The 23,909-nt window shown below is 44.0% G+C and overlaps 1 protein-coding gene across 5 annotated transcripts in view; it reads right to left on the reverse strand.

The window, feature by feature from the left end:
- CDH17 (cadherin 17) overlaps positions 1 to 23,909 on the reverse strand; it is a 94,995-nt gene that overhangs the window by 37,126 nt on the left and 33,960 nt on the right. For 4 of the 5 annotated variants that reach the window (XM_072949463.1, XM_072949464.1, XM_072949465.1 and 1 more), the window contains exons 2-5: positions 13,438 to 13,508; positions 8,175 to 8,273; positions 2,495 to 2,629; positions 1,445 to 1,583 (exon numbers count right to left, since the gene is read on the reverse strand). In XM_072949463.1, coding sequence (XP_072805564.1) covers positions 1,445 to 1,583; positions 2,495 to 2,629; positions 8,175 to 8,273; positions 13,438 to 13,488 — 424 coding nt within the window. In that variant the 5' untranslated portion in view covers positions 13,489 to 13,508. Of the gene's footprint in view, positions 1 to 1,444; positions 1,584 to 2,494; positions 2,630 to 8,174; positions 8,274 to 13,437; positions 13,509 to 23,728; positions 23,819 to 23,909 lie in introns of those variants that run through there. The other variant, XM_072949461.1, reaches the window with a different exon arrangement.

Raw genomic sequence — 23,909 nt, forward strand, 5'->3', positions numbered from 1 at the left:
TCGATGGATTTTAGCATAAAGGAGTACCCTCTAAAAAGGCACTGATGTGGTTTCAGATTTCACATTGCAACCAGCCTTTAAGAAACCACTACTTGTTGAATTCTGATCTAGTATCAAAGAATATCCACAGTTATCTGAAAACACTATTACAAAACTCCTCACTTTTCCATTACAAATCTGTGAGGAGGGTTTTTCTTTAAATGCTTCAACCAAATCAGCATATGGCAACAGACCAACTGCAGAAACAGATGTGAGAATCCAATTGTTCTCAATTAATCCAAACATAAAAGAAATTTGCAAAGATTAAAACAATACCGTTCTTAATAGTTCATCTTTGAAAATATAGTTATTTTTATTAAAATATGCTTATTATTTTAAATAAATTACTAAATAAATATTTTTTAATTCCTCAATTTTAATTTCAAATATGGTAAATATTGATAGATAGATATATCTATCTATCTATATATATATCAATATATATATATATATCTATATATATATCTATCTATCAATATATATATCAACATAAAACCAGTGAGCCAACTCATGAGAGCCAGTTGAATTTCCAGAAATTTTCTGAGCCAATTATTTATACTATTACTAGCTTAAAATAGATTACAATGGGAGTATTTATACCATAGAAATTGACAAATGCTACAAATCAGGGGTTCCCTCCACAGAGATAGCTATTAAAATTTACCAGCACACCACTGGATACAACCCACAGATCCAAAAGTTCTTTGGTGTCTGCAATAGTTTTTAAGAGAATTCAGGAGCCATGAGACCAAAAAGTTGGAGAACCACTGATCTAGAAGATCCTATTGGAAGAGTATTACTTAGCAGAGTTCAGTAGTGAGCATTTGGTATGCAACCTCAGAGACAAAGAGACGCGGGAAACTGCGTCACAAAATAAAGTGGAAGGAAAGTTTTTCCTGAGTTTTTGGACACGGGCATTGAAGAGTGAGAGACAGAGAAGATTAAGTAACACAGAGGGAAACTTGACAGTGAGTTGATGGCAGTGGCCAAGAGTCTTTCTGAGAACTCAAAGTCCAACATTCATGTTTATTTCGTGCACTGTTATGATGCGCCTTCATTCCTCCAAATCTTCAGTCAAGCCTGTGGCACGTACCTATGCCTCGACGAGGGGCTTTTGTGGAGAAGAAAGGTAAAAGAACAGCGATACTCCTAGCTACTCCAGAGCTAGGAGTAGGGAGTAAGAGAAGACTAAGACCTGGGAGCCGGCAATGACCATGAGGATGGCCTGGGAGGGGATGTGGGAGAGGCAGCTTACCTTTCCAGAGTGTTCCAGAGCTCTAAGGTCATCTAAATTCTCCCCCTAAAACAGTGGTTCTCAACTGGGGGAATGATAACTACAGCTGTCCGCCCGCTGCCTGCTCCCCTTCCATCCTTCCACACACAGCTCCAGGCTCCTGCCAATTACCTGGGCGGGAATTCTGCCTCACGGAGCCTTCATAGTCGGGCTGGACAAACACAGGTCGATTGTCATTGATGTCCTTCACCTCAATGGTGATGGGGACCGGGCCCTCCACTGTATTGCCCTGAGCATCCAGGGCTGAGACCTGAGGTTAAAAGGAGAAGGAGACCACTGTGGTGAGTCTGGACTTCATATGACACACCCAAAAGTCACTCGAAGGAAATGAGAGCCCAAATAACCCATAACCTGGTGACCCTAGGGGAGAAAGACACCCGTAAAAGCCCAAATTGGGAGCTGCTGAAATAGACCCTATCAGTCAAACCAGGCTAATCATGACTGTGTTTTTCCAACAGTGGGGTATGCTGGACACTGGACATGCTTTTTTGTAAATAGTTGGAGGCAGTGAAATAAGAACACTTTAGCCCTTGAGGGTATGGAAATGCCATGTCCTGTTACAGAAGCATTTTAGTGGTCCATCTGCGGAGCCGATCATAAAAGTTACCAACAGAAAGCTTTCGGCTTGGTTTTTCCCCTACAATTTGCTCTTTACCATTCCTGGGTATTCAGATGCAAACCATGAAACCTAAGTGGAAAGAGAGGGAGAAGGGTGTCTTTAGTCAGCCTCTGACTTTAGTCATTGGTTACTTCTGCTTCGTGCAAGGCCCACAGGAGCTCCGTCCAGCACGGGTGCTGCCTTCTTGGTGGGTCCAGAGCCCATCCAATAGCCACAGGCAGATACCAGCGAAATATCAGAGAAGTGCTGGCTTGGTTTTGATCCAGGTGCCTGAGTGCGGCCATACTTGGATGAGTGGTGCTATCTGGGAGCCTTGGCAGTATAAACTGGGTTACTCTGGTCAAAAAGCCGAAAAGAGCCAACTCTCTAGTTGGTTAACAACAACAAAAAAAAAAGACACATGAGGTGTGTGAAGCATGCCGTTAATGTCAGGAGAGCTGAAACGCAATTCTGTGCAAGGGATGGAGGCACCAGCGATACTTCCAGGACAAAGGGCGCTCAGAGAGATTGGAGGTGGTTTCCTCTGTCTGGTCTCAGTTCACCTGGAGTCTGTGAACAGCTCTTATTTCCCTGTCCAGGGATCTGTTGTGATACAGAAGTCCATCTGGTTGTATCTGAAATATGCCATCTGTCTCTCCAGTTAGTTTGAAAGTCACAGCAGGAGGATCGGCCTTAAACTGGGGAAAAAGCAAAAATCAGGTTAGATTATAAGGAGAATTTGTAATAAGCCACAAGGTTCAGGTAACGGTTTTATTTGTACAATCACTGAAGTAGGAAGTTCTAAGCTTTTAAAGTGATGCATACTAAAAGTTTGCTTGAACCTTAACTTTTGATATTTGCATTCAAAATACATTTCCCTCAAGAAACAATGTGTGACATAATTCAGTACATTGGCAAAAGCCAACTGATGCTTCAAATTGTAGCTGGAGTTAGATGAGATTTTTCTGGGAATATCTGACAGCTACTAGCTCCTAAGAAACATTAAAAAGGGTAGCTTCATTGCTGGGATAAAAAAGATGTCATTTGGTACTATTAAAAATTGTGACAAAGATTAAGAGATATTTTAATATTAAGGAAAACAATTTAAAAGTGTCTTTAATTGATAAGATTTTATATGACAATTTTACTTTTTCAGAAGTAAAGAAAGTATCAATGATTATTCATAGATAGCTATAGTACTTTTAAAACAAGAATAGAAAGTTCACATAAAATAAAGCAGACATAAAAGTTGTTCAACTGCATTAATAATTTTAATATATTTTATATATTTACAAATTAAAAACCAGTAACAGCCAATATTGTAAAGGGTGTAAAGAAACACATATATTAGTAGTGAAAATATAAATTTGTGTAATCCTTTTGGAAATAATTTGAGGCATAATATATTTGTAGCCTTTGATAGCAAACATTACTAAACAGAATTTATCCTAAGGAAATATTTTTTGAACAATAAACTGCATGCTTGTAGCACAGTAGCCTTGTTTATAATACTCCTGAAGTTGGAAACTCCTACATGGTCAAAAAAGAAAGACAATGAAATTATATAACACATAAACCTGATAGAATTTTAAGCATTAAAATGTTCATTCTATAAATTATAAAGCAACAAAGGAAACCATGATAAAGTATAAAGTAACAAAAGGAGAACATAAGAGTAAATCTAGACTATGATTGTAACAGTTCCAAGAGTATTCATGTCAGTGGGCAAGAAATGGAATTGAAAAAAAACAATTGCTGTGTTAAGTGGGTAGGACTGTGGGTGAAGAGTTTCTGTGAGTGTTTGCTGGTTGGTATTATGTTGTTTATATAATAAATGAGTGTTACGATTTTGCATTTTAAGTAAAAAGACTGGACATTGGTGAAAAGGTGGAGTCAGGGTCTACAAAAAAAAATTTTTTTCCTTCCTTAAAAGTAATAAGAAACTGGCAAAAATTGTAAATATCAACTTTTTTAGAACCTTGGAAGTCAACCAAATGCTTGCAAAATCCAAAGAGTGTTTATTTACGAAAATTACTATCAGCAAGAACCAAACTTCATGGTTACTTTGACTTGGCCTAATTCCATCATCCTTTCTCAGGATATGCAGTGGCCTTGAAGACCAACAGCCTCACAACCATGGTCCTACAGACTTTTTGAGAAACCTCCATACTGTTTTCCACAGTGATTTCCCCAGTTCATATTCCCCAATAGTGTATGCGGGGGTTCCCTTTTCTCCACATCCTCACCAATGTTTGATATTTGTGTTCTTTTTGATGACAGCCATTCTGATCCGTGTGCGGCGACATCTCATCTTGGCTTTGATTTGTATTTCCCTGATGATTAGCGATCTTGAGCAACTTTTCACATGTCTGTTGGTCATCTGCATGTCTTCTTTGGAAAAATGTCTGTTCAGATTTTCTACCCATTTTTAAATCGGACTGTTTGGTTTTTTTTTTTGATGTTGTATGAGCTGTTTATTTACTTTTGATATTAACCCCTTATCAGTCATACCATTTGCAAGTATTTTCTCCCATTCAGTAGGTTGTCTTTTTGTTTGGTCAATGGTTTCCTCTGCTGTGCAAAAGCTTTTGAGTTTAATTAGGTTCCATTTGTTAATTTTTGCTTTTATTTCCTTTGCTTTAGGAGACAAATCCAAAAAAAAATATTGCTACAATTTATGTCAAAGAGTATTTGTTTTCTTCTGGGAGTTTTACGGTTTCAGTCTTACATTTAGGTCTTTAATCCATTTTGAGTTTCTTCTCGTACATGGTGTTAGAGAGCATGATATGCTGGACTAGAACCAAAGACCTGTGTTTTAATATCAGTTATGCCATTAACTTATTTAAGCCTCAATTTCCCTACCTATAAAACAAGCAGTTGGTACAAAAAGTCTCAAAGGTCTTTTCTAACACAGATTCTGAGATTCTAGAAGGAAATCTCTTTCACCTCCTATTCCTCCACTCAGACACACACACACACATACACACACACACACACACATAAACAAGAAACGTTCAGCCGTCACAGCTGGGCTATCATTTCCTGCCGAGAAGAGAGAAATTTTGTAGCATGGTCAACGGGAAAGAACAGAAAAAGACGTGGAGCAACTCAAGGAATGATTTCACTGGCTGGGATCCTCAGGGACTGTGAAACGATCCCACGAAGCAGTTTCCCGGTCTGTGATGTTTGTAAGTTAGAGACTGCGTCAGCGTACAGTTCTGAGTCTGTTCCGTGGACTCACAGAACCTCTCCTTCAGAAGATGCAGATGTAACCACAGACCCTCTGGCCATACATATATTTTGCTTAGATTATAGGACAATTTTTTAAAACTGTGCCGGTATTCTTGTATCAGGAAATTTTACATAAATATAAAAATGTCTGACTTTTCTGGGAAAATCATCAAATCCAATAATGCTGTACACAAATTCTGACTCAGGAAATTGTCTAGAATTGAATCTAGCCCGCGCCCTTCGGTGCACTCTCAGTCCCCTAGTCCCTGTTTCCCATCTGCTGAAGCCAAGGATCAGAAGGCTTTTAAATTCACATTTGCCCAGTTGGGGTTTTCTCTACCTCTGGTTTTTGCTATTGCTTTTCTTGTCCCCAGACAGCATCATTCATCGCTTACCCGGCCCTTGCGGGCAGTGAGATAACTCACTACAGACGGGCTTTCATGTCGTCCTCACGCACGGGGTTAGCACCTGGGGGAGGAAGACCCCCGAGTCTGCATCTCCAGACGGCCCACCGCCTCCTACAGTCTCCACCTAGCCGCCCCACAGCTCACCTTCAACTCAAGAAGCCAAAATCTTCTTTACTAATTTTCCCATAAACCCACCACCCCTCTTCTCTCTTTCTCTCTCTCTCTCTCTCTCTCTCTCTCTCTCTCTCTCTTTCTCTGAATAACACCACTAACCAGCCAGTCCAGCAAGCCAGAGACCTACGAGTTATTTTGAACACCTTCTCTCACCCCGACACTCATTCAGTAACCAGTCCCAGCGGCTGTAACCCCTCACATTGCTCCTACCCATCTCCTTCCCTCCACTGCCCTTCGTATTTACTTAAACCAGGCCCCATCACGTCCCACTGGCCTGTGGCAAACAGCATCCCAAGAGCCCTCCCACCTCTAGGCCCACCCCCTTCATCACACACCCACAGTGATCAGAGCAGGTCTGTACATGCACGGTCTAATTCCTTTACACGTTCCTTAACCTCTAATGGTGCCTGCAGCCTCCCACAGATTAAAGAGCCAGTCCAGACCCCCCAACCACACCCTGGACCCCAGCAGCGCCATGTTTGACAGCACACTATCTCCCACCCTAAACTACCGTCATCTTTCATTGTCTGGCTAAATGCACGTGCACGCTCCCCATGCTTTTCCCCATGCTGTACTCAGGGCCAGCTTTCTGTCTGTGAGTGCCTGTTCACCTTTAAATGCTCAGTTTAGGGGTCAATGAAACCTCTTCTGTTCACCCATTAGCATCCTCTTTTAAAATCGACCACCCTTTCTCCACCTGCCCTTCGTCCCCTCTGCATCCCATCAGCCTCCAATCAGAACCCTTCACTGCATGTGTTGGCTTGCTTGTTAGTCTCTTCTACTACCCAAGAGCTCCCTGGGGGCAGGGATGGTGTTGGGGGTCATCCTGTATCTCCAGTACCCAGCATCGCGCCTTGTAACAGTAGGCACTTCATGCATCATTAATACAAGATGAGGAAAAGAATATGAAAACAAATACATATATGTATGTGTGTGACCGAAACATGCTGTACTTCAGAAATTGACACAGTGTAACTGACTATACTTCAATTTTAAAAAAATAAAGAAGATGAACTTGTGCCTAGCCCACAACATTCTTACCAGCTTGTGAAGCATAAAAATACTTTCAAATGAAAGAATTTTTTAAATGTGAGAAATCTATAACTAAGTGCTCCCTGGCAAGACAGAGACGTAAACAAGGAGATCATTCTTGTGTGAGCCCAAGCCACACACTCCCAACCAGGGTCTTGCATCCTCTCCAGCTTCCCCTTCCAGTTTGCAGCCCCGGATGGAAACCCGATTCAGGCCCACTGCCTTTGGGAGAAAATCTAAGAGTCCTACGAGTCAGGACCCTTCCTACCTCTGCAGCCCCCTCTCCCAGCTGCTTCACCAGGGTCTCTGCTCCCAGCCACTCCAGCCTTCTGCCAGGAGTCCGTGCACGCCCCGCCCTCTCCCAGCGCATGGCAGGTGTCCATGCCGTGCCTTCACGGAAATGTTCTTCTCTTCCTATCAGCCTCCAGCTCTCAAAGCGTTTGCTACTCCCTCAGGGCCTGACTTCCCCGACTGGAGAGGTCAGGCCTCCATCACACCCCACAGCAGGGGGGCAGAGATACACGTGCACCCCTGCCAGCTCATACTATGGGGCCTCGCTGCATTAATCTGATGCCAAATGAGAGAAGGAGGGGTGAGGCAGCTTTCAGCCTCTCCTGCGTGGGCAGGAAATGTCCAGGAAAACACATGCTTGGCAGTTAACAGAAAGCATCCGCCTTCGATGGTAGTTTAGCAACCCTGTTTCTCCACAAGCGCGTGGTGGGGTGGGGATCATGGCACCCCTCAGAGACTCATCAGAGCATCCTTAACCATCCCAAGGTCAAGTGGCTTCCCCGGGGGATTCTGGTCAGTGGGGTAGTATGTTTTTCTCCCTCCCTCCATTACATTTCCAGTCCCCTTTATAGCTGAAGTCTCTGGCCCCCACCTGCAATCCACCCCTCAGTCTGATGCTTTTCTAGGTGAACTAACTAAACGAGATGACTGCCTCCCAGTGTGCTTGGCCAGCCCACAGGCAAGGGCCCAGGGATGGGCTCAGGGCGGGCAATGAGGAAAGCCATTCCAGAGAACCCGCATCTTCAAATGCTTCCAGCAGCCTGTCTGTCCTCCAATAGACAGCTGCTCAGATGGCCGTCCCGCTCCAGAGCCTGGGTCCCCTCCCCAACCCTGGGGGAGAGGCGGGGCCCACAGGCACCAAGCTCCCCGCCCCAGGGATGGGAGCTCTCCCCACCCCCCATGCGGTTGAGGAAGTTCAAAGGAGGATGTCAGGGACGACGCCCTACGATACTGAGGCCACTCATCTCTGTTTTAACTTAGCTTCTGAAACTATCTGATAATGAGATCTGCATGCCTCTATTTTATCTCTGGCTGTACAGGAGGTAAAGGAAGAAAAGTCCACTGAGTGAACCAGCAAAATCAAGGTGTGGTCAGGAGGAGCCTTTACCTGGAAGATGATTTGACTCGGTTCTTGGCCTTCAAAAACAGAAAATGTCATGGGCTTCAGGGGTCCACTAAACTTTCCCTCTTGGCCATATCCAGTTGTCTAAAAAAAAAAGGAGAGAAAATTAGCATCACCCTCTCGTATGAATGTATATGTGCCACTTACTGATTTTATCATGGCTTCCAGGACAGATGTATGAAACCTAAGACTGCAACCTGGCTCAAAATAATGTGAAATCTAATCAACACAGGCAGGAAGGAGTCTAATATTAGTTGAGGCTCTATTATGTCAAGGTGATTTGCCAAGAGGCTTGCACTGCTTTTCTCATTTAACCATTCACGCACTCACCCTGTGGGGAGAATATTATTATAAATGAGGCTCACAGAGGTTAGCCACTTGCCCAGAGTAAATCCATAAGCAATTGACATGGCACACACACTGGGCTCTGATTGAAGGAAAGTTCGTGATCTGCCCACAATGCCACTCCGCCATCAAATTCTACATGGTTTTACATCAGCTCCTAAAACCCCTCCACCACAGTTTCTCAGGAAATCCGTGGCAGATTCCCAGCACACTAGAGTTTAGGCACGTCAAGGACAACTGAATTTATAAGGGAAAAAAAATACGTAGACACGTTTAGTACAATTCTTCTTAGCACATAGTTTGATTGTAAATTTTGGTCAAATTTGGTCAAATTTTGAATCTGAATTTGAACTGAACCTGTTACTAACATTTAATTAGCAATTTATACTCATGCAGAGGAAAAATTAAAGCACAAGATATTTAATTCAAGGAATAGCCCTGCAACATTTCCAAAGTCAAAAGACCCTGAACTTGACAGGCAAGAGCCCCTGTGGATGCCCAAATGCAGGCTGGAATGACAGTCAGAAGAGCTCACACTTGCTAAATTAGTTCATGCTGAGCCCTGTCCTTAGCACATTTAATCCTGACAACAACCCTGTGGGGTAAATCATTACTGCTAGCTCCGTTTTACAAACGGTGAGACTCAGACACAGAGAGATTACGTAATTTGCCCCGGGAGTGGTAGGAAGCAGAATTCGAACCTGCGACTCCAGATCCGGCTCTCTTAGCCGTCACGCGCCGCTACCCACCAGGGGGAGCATGAGTGACTGACACATCCTGGCGAGACACTGGCAACATGAAGGATGTGCAGGAGGGTGCGACTCCCACCACTCCCAGCCCCAGAGGATATGGAGTATTTAAAAGCAGTTGCTGCCATCCTTTCATTTCCCACCACGACTGTATCACCGAAGGGAAACGCAAGGCAGAGTGGAGCAGGCTGCATGTGGGAAAAGACAGCGGGCCATAAACTCACCGCGGAGGGAACCCTTTGGGACGGGGGATCTAGAGGGATCTAGAACCCATACCAGGTGTTCCGCCCTGCCTCCCCCACGTCCCCGCCTTCCTGAGTGGCTCTCCAGGTCTCCTTACCTGTGGTGGGATTCAGGGCTGGGATAGGTTAGAATCGGAAGTGTGATACAGGAAGTTGATGGTTTTGGAAAAGTAAGAACTGAGGGGAAGAGAATTTGTTTTCCATTTCTTTATGGAGATCAATAGAATCCATAGAAACACTGGAAATAACCCCAAAACAACTAGTATAAAATGATGGGGGAGAAGATCTTATACTATATCTCTCAGTTCACTGAATCTTGATTAAGTTGATCTGGGTTATCAACAAGAAACCAGTAATAAACAAGAACACAGAGGGCTTTGGAATTTGGCCTCCTTTCCCTCAGAGCTGGGGCAGGCCCCTGGATTAGCTGTCCCCAGCCATCTCCAACCTCTCTCCCTTAGGGAGCCAAGTGATTGCTTTCCCAGACTCCCTTGCATCTGGGAGAGTGGCCAAATGACCCAGTTCTGGTTCACAAACAAAAGGTGAAGTCCGCTTGAGGAGGCAGGGACGGGGGAGAAGGGTTCTGGTCAAGCCTTTCTTTTCCTGATGAAAAAGGACAGATGTGGCTGGCAGCCCTCTTCCTGATTCCATTATTCTAGCTCAGATAATGGACCTCATGTCTGTAGCTGTGGCAGCCATCTTGAAGCCACGGGGGATAAACCAGCTCAAATAATGGGGGAGCAAAGGGAAAGACACCAAATCTCCAATAACGTCACAGAACTGCTGAAGCTGCTCAGGACCGCCGAGGCAGACTTCTCGGTATCCGAGAAAAATAAACCTCTGTTTACTGAAGTCTCTCTAAAGTCGCTTGCAGCTACATGCAATCTCAGTTGGCACAATAATTAGACAAGACTTTCAGCTCATCAGTTCCTTTCAAGGTCTATCATCATCTGGGGGCTCTTCCTCCCTCCCACTTCTTTCCACATTGTCTCCACTTCCATTAGGTCCTCTGGAAGGCGGAGCACAAGGCCCCGCCATGGTTGGTACAGGACGAAGGCAGTGTTTTTTGAGAAGTTACTGCTTAACAGCAAACCGCCCTCATCAACCTTCTGCTCACATCAGCAAGCAGCCAGGCTTTCTTTCCATTCACACCAGTGACAGCGTCTATAGGAAATCTGCATTAGTCGGTAAATGTCACTAACAAGCCTGCGTTTCTCCTAGGTGGACCAGCTCACTCTCCTATCAGGAAAAAAAAAAAAGAAAAAGATAAGTCTCCATTGCAAGGTTCAAAGTTGGGTTGGGTTCTCTTATCAGGACTAGCAGTCTCTCCTCCTGACCATTAAGCTGGCTATTTGAGCTATAAAGATTTCAAAATGCATGTGCGCGTCATGAGTCATCGGCCATCCTGCCAGAACCGGGAAGAACGCCGTGGCGGAAACTTGCGGCAAGACAAGAAGGTTTAAGTGAGAGTTGTCTTGCACAAACAGGCGAAAGGTAGGGAGAGAAGGGAACTGGTATTTTTGTGTGTTTCCTGTATGTCAGCTGTGGAACTAGACCCTCCACACACACCATGTCTTCTGATCCTCCACACTGCCAGGAACGTATCTCCAAAGAAGTCCCATAGCAGAGGCACAGATGACCGGCGCTGCAGTGGGATGGTGCCAGCTCTGGTGGACCACCAGGCCCCACCCCTGCACCAACCACGCTGCTGCACTGCCTTCGAGGCCAGCGAAGGACACAGGCAATGACAAGACCTGCCTGCCTGGTAGCCACCTTCATTGTACTTTCCAGCAAGAGTTCTCTGCCTTGATTACATAGTATTTATATTTATAGCATTTATTCTTCTTCCTTCTGGAAGAAGCATCGTCCCAGGCAAAACCCTAAAACAGTTGGCTTCCCCTTGGTTTCCCTGCTGCACTACACAGCACTCTTTCTCAAACCCTGGATCACTTGCTCTCTCTTCGGTGCCCTGGCTACGTATCCAGGCAGTGTTTCTAACCCCCTATGAGAACCAGTTCTCAGAAAAGAAGAGAGCCACTCGTAGTATGGAGTAAATGATTGGCACTCATTTTAAATTACTTCCTCTGCTGAATAAAGCCTTATGCGCTGAACGAAAGAAGCTCCAACTAAATGTCCAGTCTTCACCGGAGAGGGTCTGGGAGTGCGGGGGTGGGATGGAGGCAGGAGAGGAATGGCTCCCCGCACGTCCCTGAAACCCCAGCACACAGGTAGCAGCCTCCCTCCTCCCAGCGACAGCAGTGCCCGTGGCTCTCTCCTGGGCAGGGCTCTTGAGGCTAGCAGTGGTTTGGGCAGTTTTTCTTACACCAGAGAGAAATCCCTCTGGGGTGAGAGTAGGGAAAAGAAAAATTTATTTTCACCCTTTATCTAGGAAGAAAAATGCATGTCTCCTCAGACAAGAAGCCCAGATGAGCCAGCTAATATCAAATTATCGTGGTAGAATCTTCTCTCTCTCTTAAATCTCACTGTTGTTTCCTAATAGAAGTCTATAAGTTTGTATTTAATTCCTGCCTTGCTCCTAGCCCTGTGTTATGTGCCGAGGCTGCAAAGGTGACTAAGACACAGTCGTCCTCATGAAGGTCAGGGTCCATGTGAGTGTAGACACTGAACATTTAAGATGTGGTAGTCATAGTGATAGCTAATATTTATCAAGTGCTTAGACTCTGCCAGTCACTGATCCAAGGACTTTATAAGTGCACTGTCCCATTTATTTGCCACATGAGGCAAGGACTCTTATTAGACCCATTTCACAGGGCAGAAAAGTGAGGTTCAGAGCTTAGTCATCCAAGTTTCTATCACTGGTAAATGGCGATGCCAAGTTGGAACCTAGGTCTGACTTCACCACCACCTTACGATAATACAGATAGTAAAGGACATTCAAGAGGGTAAGAGGAAGAAAGAAGTCAAGTGGGGATGTCTGACCCAGGCCTTAGGCAATGCCAGCGACAAGCATTGAGCCCCTGTTGGTAAAGATGCACATTGCTTGCAAAGTTAGGATCGCAGATTTCCCCCTCAAGAGGAAAGCTCTGGGAGGTTGACAAGTTTGGCTCTATTTCACTCTAAATATTTTGAACTGCGTGGGCTCTAGGGGGCTGCCTGGAGCTTCCTGAAATTCGCTGTTATATTTGGGTCCTAGAAGACAGGAACCAAGACTAGAGGTGCGAGGATCTAGGAGCTCCTTCTAAGGAGAACGTGAATGCTTCCCCATAGTCCTGCTCCATAATACAACAAATCTGGCAAGTGTAGGACCTGTACGAGCCTCCGGAGGAAAGCGAAGACAGCACCCCCCTCTCCACCCAAGGCTGAGCGCTGGTCTCCCCAGGTTCCACCCCGCTCCAGCTTCTCCAAGCCTGAGTCGATAGGGTTAGCTCAACAAGTGGCTAAGGACAGATTTGGCCAGAAAACTCCAAACCATGTGGGGAAAGAAAAGAGCAGAGCAGAGCAGGGTTGAAAACAGAGAAAATGCTTTTCTTAACTTTGGTGGTGGTGATTTCTCATGGTCAAAGCAAAAAAACAAACAAAAGTCCACATTAAGGGACGTAGACTAATACATGCAGCGTATACTTTTCTTTCCAAGGCTCGCTGACCTGTACGAGAAGGTCTAAAGTGGAGCAGGTGGCTTTGCTGACGCCTTGCCCAGGAAGTGGCACTGGCTTCTAAGAGCTGAGGAGAAAGCACCGCCCTGGTTCAAAGTCGGACCTAGAACGTTCAGCCATTTCATCAAAAACAGCACATTGGGGTAAACTATGTGCCCTCGGTACACAAAGAGTTAATTTTGATTGTCTTTTTTTTTTTTTTTTTTACAGTGATGATAGCCATTGCGTCCCTGGGGTGGGGCAGAAGGATGTCGGGAAATAGTCTACTGAACGAATACAGAGCATTCTCTTCCCTTACCAGGTAAAGTGCAAGGAGACACACGCCAAGCAGCCGGGCTCGCATCGTCATGGCTTCCTTTATTCAAACTCCTGTGAAGAAACCGGAGAGAAATTGATTCGTTCCCAGCCTGTTAAAACCATGTCTTTCCAAGCAGAGAGGATCACGGGATGACATTCAGTGATAACCCTGGCAGGATGGGATCCCTGGGGGTCAGCCTCTCCTCCCCGTCGAACAGCCTCGTCTTCCAGGCGCTTCCTGATACTTCATTCACAGCAACCACACGTAGACACCCCAAAATGCACTCGTGGGAATTCCACTTCTTTAACACCCGCTTCACTTCATTACAGACGTCTTCATTTAAGAGTCTCAAGTAATAGGCCATGAGTATAACTTTCACCCATCATATGGATAGGGAAGGTGTGTTTTGGCAAATACCGGAATAACTAGACGCTAACATCTTAGTGGTTCTGATTCAAAGCTGCAAATATATGAGATTCTTCAAGCAGAGAAAACCCAAGAATGTTCACAGTCCTTCATTCAAAGACTTCACCAGCCACCTCTTTGCTCTTCTAAAATTTGCTGTTAACTATGCAATACACCTGAGGATAAAATGTACTCCTTAAGACTCCAGCAGGAACCCAATATGAGCCCAAACTCTGCCCCACTCTCTTCTGTTCAATATTATTTTTCCTTTTTCCCCCTGCATCTTCATATCTCACCTAGAAATTAAAACTTTCAGGACTAACTGATTTTGAGATCTGAGATAAATTTGCCCCGTGGCCTGTAAAGCAGGGTTTTTGCCTATCATAGTACCGGGCTGATGAAATAAAACGGAACATTGCAGACCTGTGGTAAGGGCTTCAGCTGCAACACAAACCATCACGCTCGTTAGCATCCACGCAGGGCAGAAGCCCTGTGTGTGTAAGAAGTGAGCTCCGGTCTTCACATCCAGCCGACTCCACGCAGGAGAAAAACCCTACAAGCGTGGAGCGCGTGGATTTTGCGAGCTGTTTCTAGTGCTTTCCAATCCCCACTGACAACAGATTGATTCTTCTAATTACTAAATACTATCTGCCTATTGTAAAATATCAAAATATTATGAAGCAAAAAAAAGACCCAAAACAAACAAACAAAAAAACCCCAAAACACCAAGGAAATGCGGAATGCAGTCACTTCACTGAAATTCCAACCACTTTACTGTCCCCGGGAGTTATGGATGGTCTTGGTTTCTTTCATCTTTTTATTTTTTTAAGTTTTCTACATTGAACTTGTACCACTAATATAATCAGCATGGAATGGTTACAAATTCTAACTACTCTAAAAATTTAGAGCCTGAAATTCTTTTAATCCCTTACATGTGGATAATGTATTTGAACTTTAGAAAGGGAGAGGTGCGATCTTATTTCAACTTCACAAATGCCCTGGGGGGGTAAAGGCGGAAATGAGCACTTATCAAGCATCACCTGTACGGTAAGCTAGCGGAGGGGCCTTTACAAACAGACTGGCAGCACTGCAGGTGAACTCTGAGTCACAGAGTCTAGATCGGAAACCCAGCTCCACCTCTCATTAGCTGTGCCGCCACGGGGGTGCTACTTAATGTCTCTGTGCCTCACTTTCCTCAAATGGAAAACACGTGGCAATTACTCAGTAAATGGGTGCTCTTATAAATTTCTTACAGACATAATGAGTTAGGACATGTTATTTTATACATGAGGAAATTGAGGTTCAAAGTTAAGCCCGTCACCTAAAGACAACACAGCTAGGAAGTGACCCTGCCATGCTTCTCACCACGTCCAGCAGATTCCAAAGTCCAGCACCGCCTTCGACTCCTTCTCCTGTCCCCTACATCAGGTGATCGCTCAAGAGACGGAGATGTAGGCATAGAGATTTAGAGAACTATAAAATGTACATGTTGTTTGTACCTGCTATCTAAATCAAGCAATTTGCCGCAAGGATTTACAGCTATCTGAAGGAAGGGCTAGGACTAAAACCCTTCAGGACGGTTAGATCTGTAAATTCTGTGAATGTTTAGAAACGGGCTCTTGCAACGGAATTCATTTGGCCTAGGTGTCCAAACATTGTTTTAGAATTGGTTCCCTGTCTTAAACACAAATAAGACATCTTTCGACTGCTTAGACTGCTTACACGGTTTGGAAACATATGGAGACAAATGACAACCCCAGCTCCTAGCACACAGCAATACCCATATATATACATATATATTGGTGTTCTTAAGTCTAACTGTTCTTTGTTCGTATTAGCAAAGTGAACATGATCAGCTAGCAATCAATATCAACCAATACTTTAAGAGAAGTAAAAAGACAATAATGACACATCTGGGGATCTCTCCCCTCAAACCCGAGCGTTCAAGATCGTTCCACCACTGGTCTCCACTTGCCCTGCAGCCTTATCTCCCCACACCCTCCCCACACCCAGGAATGCCAAGCTCCCTGTGGACTTCGCCCTGAGCTTTCCTGTCTCCACACTTTGCCAATGCTGTCCTCCCCGCCTGGCACGGGGCCCCGCCTGGAGTAAATGACAGTGGTATTTGCTGAGTTAAGCTGGATTGACAGTATCCTTTCTCACTTCTACTTTTACCATCTTATATCTAGGGCCAACTTACTTACTTATTTTAAAATCATGGACTTATAAAAAGCTTCTATTATGTGCCAGATACTGTGCTAAGAACTGAGATAACAAAACAAGGGGTACAGGTTCTGCTTCATGCAGCTGGGACCTACGTCCTCCATGAAATCTCCCTGATTTCCAGCCAGAAGCCCCTCCTGCCTGACTTTAATTTTTTATTGTTTATTTATGTGTCTGTGTTACTACTGCTTCTACTAGAAAACAAAATCCTTCAAGGCTTTATTTTTTTTTAAATGTTTTTAATGGAGGATTGAATCCAGGACCTCGTGCATGTTAAACATGTGCTCCACCACTGAGCTATACCCACCTTCCCCCAATTATTTTTTTAATCTCTCAGAGCTCTTCACACTATGGCTGGCATACATTAAGCTCTCAACAGATGTCTGTTAAATTCTACAAAATTTGTGATTGTCTAACATTGATATCTTATGAATTCATCCAATCTAGAAGAGCTTTCAGAATAAAGAGAAAATGTTACAGGAAATTAATCTGAGATTTAAAGACTTCGATACAGAGTAATACATTTTTATTGTTGACAAAAAGGATTATTTTTCTTTTAAATACACTAACAGGTTTCTGCTCAGTAAATAGGTTAAGAACTAGTTGATATATATCATCTCTACTTGAAATGATTTTTTTAGCTTTTTTAATCTCCCAAAGATGTGTAAGTTGAATGATAGAGAAGCAAATAAAAAGAAAATAAATGTCTTATTTTAGTCAGATGCTCAGACAGGTGACTGTCTGGGGTGTTTTAAGGAAACTGAAAAGTAAACGAAGCAACGCACTCATCCTTTATCTTGTCGTTTGCAGTTAGTTTGATCCCTCATGGAGGGGTTTCTGGTGGGAAATGGAAGTAACTGCTCTCCCATGCTAGGGTCCCATGACTGCTCTGTGGACAAATGTACCACACGGTGCTGTCGTCAGACTGGCTAGTTTGGGTCCTGTCTCCCCCAGGGCCTGGTGTCTACTCATCTGTAAGTAAGCAGGAAATAGTGCCCACCTCCGAGAGTTGTGGGACTCAATAAGTTAACATTTTGAACAGTGTTCGTCAAGTAAAACTTCATTCTGCCACCCAGGTTTGCTCAGTCAGAACTTTAAACATCGCCCTCCAGGACCTCTCCCGGGCTTCCCGGGTGTCGATGGCCCCGGCATTGAGAGTACTCACGAAGCAGCTTTGCAGCCACATCCCCACGGCCAAATGAAGCGGCCGCGCAGAGCCCTTTCTGAGTGATCCAAAGCAACCCACTGCCCTGCTAGGACTGTGCCCGAACAGGACTTTGTCTCTCAAACAAGTCCTTCCTATATTTCCTCTTTCACACGGGCGTAATTTCACTAATGACTGTCACAGCCTGGATCATAATAATGATGCCACAGGGAAACCGTAATTCATAACTGAAACTGCCTAAACCCACCAAGCCATACGCATGTGATGGATTATTGCACAAACATACTCGGAAAAGGACTGGAGTAGATTTCCAGATAATTCAGTGACATTTTATCTGAACTACCTGAAGTACTTGATCCCACCATCAGCCGGGAATTTTTGCTATTTGTCAGGGTTTCCCTCAGGTACAAAGACGAAATTCAGACAGTTTCTATGGCAACTATCTAAGAGGCCAAGAACATCCTTAGCAACACAGGTCAAAGGTCTGGGGGGAGTGGGGGCAGTTTTGAAAAGCTACCACCACTTGCTTTAACTGCGGACCGTTTGTAAATATGGAATCGGGGCTCTGGCCTTGCAGCTTGGGGCTGATGCCTTCATTTTGTTCAGGGGAGCCCAGAAACCCCTCCATGTCCTGAATCTGTGTCCAGCCAAGATGACAACACAAAAGCAGCTAACATTTACTGAAAACCCGTTGTCAGCACATGCTGAGACTCCTCTATAATTATCTTACTGATTTTTCATAAGAGCCCTATGAAGCATTAAAATTTCTCTCGTAAAGATCAAAAATCGGAAACTGAGGGTCAAAGAAGTTATGAGACTTGTTCAAGCTCACACTGCCTGGCTAATTTCACACTTGTGCTCTTACTCATGTATTATTCTCCCTCTGAAAGCACACACATTCTCACAAACAAGACATCTAGTGTCATTCCATCTGTTGTATAGCTTTCCAAAAATGCAAAAGTTTTTTTTTTTCCGCTCCATGGCTGCTCTTCCTCTTCAGAGGCTGACCTGACTCCGCCCTCTCAGAGGAAGGTCAGCCTAGGAGATTTAACTCCTACAGCGCATCGTCTTCTGTCTTTTTCTTTTTTTTAATGGAGGTACTGGGGATTGAACCCAGGACCCTGTGCATGCTAAGCTGTACCTTCCCTCCCTCAGAATGTGATCTTGTTGGAGATAGGGTCTTTACAGAGGTAATGAAGTTAGAATGAAGTCTTCAGGGTGAGCCCCAGTCCGGTACGACTGGTGTCCTCCATCTGCGGTACTTTGTCACGGCAGCCCTGGCTAATGTATCAAGCACTCTAGTTTTGACTGACAGAGGCATTGCCGTCTCAGGATACAGGTGGCCTCTGGTGGGGCTTTATTCAGTTATTCTAAATGCAGTGCCCACAGCATCCCAACGAGTCCACTCGAAGCCTGACTGATTCTCCTAATGGGCTCCAATTCTTCCAAGAGCCATTTTCAGACACTCTTTAATCATTTCCCCATTTATCTGAGTAAGGAGGGAATTTCTACGTCCCAGGTCTCAAAACCTGCAAGCAAATCAATACATGAGCATTGATTTCTTTCCCCTTGCAAAAAGTTAAGTGATAGGCAAACCTTCCGTAGAGTCAGTCATTGCTCATCCTTTTTGTTTTTCTAAAAAAATTAAGGGTTTTGAATTAAAATAATTTGCCATGCTCTAAGGTTGAACCATACATTTCCAACAAACAAAGATGGTACAGAAGGAGAGGACTGCAAAATTTGTTTCCAAATATTACAGGCGATGTGGCCAGGAAAGAACGTGACTAAAATTCGTAACACCATCAGGACCAAACAGCGCCAAACGTCCCGGGTGCCACTTAGTTGCCCTCTGCATTGTATAGCGCTAAGAGCAGCATAAATTATACAGCGAGGCCAGATATGAATAAAGAGCAGGGTAAAAGCTTGCTCACATCATTGTTTATCAAGCGATGTTCAGATCAATCGTGCCCATCTCTGTCGGCTCATTCGCAAACCCCTGGCACAGTTACATCACTTAAGGTTCAGAAAAATCACAAGAGGATCTGACCAGTTTGCACTCTTGACAAATTAGGGACCCAATTAAAGTGGCCATTAATAAGCTAGAAACAAATAGACAGGCATAAGATCTGGGCTGCTGCCTTCACATCCAAATGATTAGGAGGGAGGGAGAGAGGAAAAGAAAGTGTGGGTCATCCCCTCTCCCCACACACACATAAATGTAAATGCTTTATTCTCTCAGGAAACTTTGCAGTAGAGACATGCCCATCTCTCAGCACATGAAGATCTGGATTTACACAGATGGGAAAGTGAGGGTGGTTATTAATCAACAGGTTCATGGACAGGAAAACAGGTTCACATGAGGATGGATGGCTCCTCTTAAAATATTGTAAATTTATATAATTGATTTACATGCAAATTATTGGCATAACTATTCTTTTTTTTTACCTTTTTATTTATTTATTTTGGGGGGGGTGAATAGGTTTATTTATTTATTTATTTATTCATGGAGGTACTGGGGGTTGAACCCAGGACCCTGTGCATGATAGGCATGCACTCTACCACTGCACTATACCCTGTCCCCAGTTACTTTTATTAAAGAAAATAATGAGTTCTAAGGCATATTTTGAGAAGTGGGCTCACGCTTCCTCCTGGCTGGCCATTGTCCCACCCAGCATACCCCCACTGTGAGCAAGGGGAGGGGCAGCTGGGGTGAGGAGCCTTCCCCGCATGGGGCCACAGGATGTCCTAGCCCTGAGTGGAAGTGCGTTCAAGATGAGGTCAAAGGGAAGGGGGCGGCCACACGGGACACAGACGGCTACTCCGCCACGACGCTCCTCGGACGTGTGAAGCAGGTTGGCGGTAAGGATGCGGGCGTTGAGCTCCCCGAGGTGCCAGGTTTACACCTCAGAAGCCCTCCGAGGCGGGCTGGGGGAGGACCTTCTCTCCTCCACATCCGGCAGAACAGCATCACACGGGCCTTTCCTGGCTTAAAGAGGAGGACTGGAACCACCACTTCTCAACAAAACGGCTTAATGATTTTTGACAAAGTGTTTCTTCATGTGTTATACCATATTTCTTTGTGTATTATAAAGTGCACAGATGAGTGTTTTGTCAAGATAATAACATTATGCACCCTAGTCTTAGAAATTTGGTATGAGGTGACAAGTTTAGGTTAGATCTCATCCCAAACGATTTAACTACTGAGATTTAAAGCAAAACAAAACCAAAGACTTGCTGTAATACTCGTTCATCTACAAGGTGACCCTGAGGCAAAGGTTCCAATGACCAACACACAGCCATACTCAAACGCGGCAGGGTAACTTCCTGATTTCTGTAATTTAATCATAACTGACAACTGGGATGGACAAGAGAGTAAGGGGAAAGTGAATGTAATCTATCTTCATGAAACAAGACACCTCTTCTTAAGAAGAGATCTCTATGAAATCTCACCCATGAGTTTAGTTTCTTATAATTGAAACTTAAAAAAAAAAAAAGCTAAGTTAAGTATTTTGAAAACCCTGTGTAAGTTTCACAGTAATCCTGTAAGGCAGGTCCCCTCTGTCATCCGACAGGGCAGGAAACAGCTCAGTGAGGTTGAGGAAGCGGTGTGATTACTCTGACTGCACAGACGAGCACAGAATCCTCCATGCGAGGAGCACAGGCTCCGCTTTAAACATTCTTTAAGAGCGCAGATCTGCCCTTTTGATTTCTCTTCGTGCCTTACTCAAAAGCACAAGTCCTAATGTTTTCAAAATATGGTAAGAAACTATTGATTCAGAACATCATGGAAGAGAGAATTCAATGTCAGTCTCATAGAATATTCTTAAGAGAAATTGAGTTTTCTTTGTACCACATAGACAATAACCAAGTGTAGCTTGGTCTGTTTTATACGCTTAAGTGAAAAATCATCTTTAGTATAGTTAAAACCTCAACCACTGGGTGGATATCTGCTTTTATTAAGTTAATATTTCTTGTACCTAGGTAAACATCCCTATTTGTTCTCACAAGGAACAAACAGGTAGATTGATATGCCCCTAACAGACCTCAAAACCTCTTTCCTTGTTTAATCAATGAGGAGACTGCAGAACAGCCAGCCCCTTCTAAATTCAGCACCAGAGGGGAGAGGGGTATAGCTCGTGCGTAACAAGCCTGAGGTCCTCGGTTCAATCCCCAGTACCTCCTCTAAAAATAAGTAAATAGACCTAATTACCTCCTTGCACAAAAACAAGTAAATAAATGATTTTTTAAAAATAAATAAACAACACAAGGGATGCCTGGAGTAGCATAATTTTATACTAACAAATAAATCTGTATATTTCTGTCCATGTAAACTAACCCCCCTAAAAGCACTCATCCGGGGGCCTCTGGAGAAAGGAACACAGTGATGCTCGGGTTTCCTCCCAGAGTCATCTCTCTCGACATGTCTTCTCTCTTGAAGAAAAGTGGGCACACTCTCCTTTCCAGAGAATTCCTTTGACAATGGAACAGGAAGCTGAGTTGCTGCCGGAATACATTACGCCTTTCGTGAAAGAAGGGAGGAGGTACTGCAAGTGCAATCTTCACCTTGACTGACGAGGATTTTTCCCGGGGGGTCGAAGTAGCAAGTTTCAAAGGATGCCATGCCCACATCTCACCGGAAGACATACATGTGCAATGTCAGTGGGGTTTTAAATTGCCTCATTAAGGCAAAAAGCAAAACCCAAATGTTTTCTCATTCTCTCTTATTGCTGCACCTCACTCCTTTGGTGTAGAATTAGTTCCTCCCTGACACAACAGAAGGTGTAGTTATCACAGCATTATGATGGCTTTTTTTTTTCCCTAGAGACTGAAACAGTAACTTGTCAATTTGACCTAAGTCGCCTACTTGAACTTCCTCATGAAAAGGAGCGTTATAACATTCATTGAACGTCTATCGTGTGTGAAGCAATGCTCTGAGTTCTTTACAGGCTTATCTAATTTACTCTCACAACTTGGTTAGGCAAGTAACCTCCATCTCATAGATGAGAAAATTAAGGTACAGGGAGCTTAAGCAATCTGCTCAGTGCTCGCTGGCTGGTAAACGATGAAACTGGCCTAACCCAGCAGCCCAGCCCTGAAGACTCATAAACCATACACCCTGTGATCCATGATAAACCCTCACTCAGCAAGACACATTTGGTTTCCTGGTGAGAGTTGAATGTCATCTATTTTCCGTGTCATCTAAACATGTGCTTTCTCCTTGTTTCAAATTATTCCTCCCTTGCTATCTAAGTTTTTGAAGAAAAATAACAATGAGAAAATACTAGTAAATGCATTGCCCTTCCAATCTCCTGCTTGGCTGCCTTCATCACAGCAGGCATCTGCTCCCAGAAAGTCATCCACAGTGAAGAAAAAACTGAGACAGAGGCAGGGGCTGGACCTTTGAAGGCGCCCATAAGCAGCACATGTCTTGACATCTCAAAATAACCACTCAGTAGCTGATGGTACATCCACCACTGTGACCGAAAGAAAGACTTGAATCTGACCAACACAAACATCAACCTTGCTTTCCCAACTGGGAAGGCAGATCTGTCCGTCTGTTTTTAATTCTTTTTCCACTGCTTTTTAAGAAAGGGCTTTTTTTCTCCTATGCATTTCCCTTCCACCACTGTCTCCCGGACAGTCTTAAGAATCCCAAAACAAATCTCACTCTGATTTGAGTCTGAGAAGTAAACAGAATGCTTTTGAAGATCACATCTGAGAGACGACACTTCGTGAGAATGTGCCCCAATTTCTAGAACACGAGCCCCCAGGGGCATCTCGGGGCGAGACACTTTGATGTTTTAAGTACAAAGAAGGGGTGTAATACACATGTAAACATCCAAAACCTTGTTCTTTCCTTTAATTCCACTACCAGGCTTGATTCAATCCAAACCACTTCATCAAGTGAATTTACAAAAGATACAGACTGATTAAAAGAAAATGAGAAAAGAAATTAGGTTCCGTAAGCAAAAGTTGTCACACCAGGAATAAACTTCCCTTCCCAGCAAATGCTACATAGCACCCCTCAAGGAACAGATCTGTCCTTTTAAGTATCCCCCTCCACCATCTATTCTGTCACTCTCAAAGAAATATGTTACAGATAGAGTTAAGACACGTCAACCCTTACCTTTCTGGAAGTAAGTAACAAAATGGTTGTTAAAAATTATTTTCTTCCATTCGGCTGTTGAGACTCTTGCTAGGATCTGAGTATCTCCCCAGGGGACACTCCCTCTGCACGGCTCTGCTTCCCCAGCCTCTCCCTTCACCTTTAGTCAAACATTAACCATCGACTGGTTTTATTGATTTTCAGGAACCATCAGATGTCATAAAAGGTATTATTACATTGACTCCAGGAAAGAAATGGATTTGTACCCAAAGAAGGTAATTCACATCTCTCTAATACATCTCAAAACAGGTTTCTGAATTTTGGCAGGTAGATAAGTCAGTTACAAGACAAGGAGAAGTTAAAGGGGAAAAATCTTCTATGCGATCAACTACCTGTAGTGTGGAAGCTCCATGACATCAGACTTTAATCTATATTCTGCCTTTCCAGCACGTAGCATAGTGTCTGCACAGCAGACTCAGTCAACAAATATTTGTGCAGATTCCATCCCAAACACAGACGGAGCACAGGGTGCCATGCCTGAGCAGTGACGCGGTTCACCAGAGGCATGGGCAA

The sequence above is a fragment of the Vicugna pacos genome, chromosome 25 (assembly GCF_048564905.1).
Source record: "Vicugna pacos chromosome 25, VicPac4, whole genome shotgun sequence".
Taxonomy (NCBI): domain Eukaryota; kingdom Metazoa; phylum Chordata; class Mammalia; order Artiodactyla; family Camelidae; genus Vicugna; species Vicugna pacos.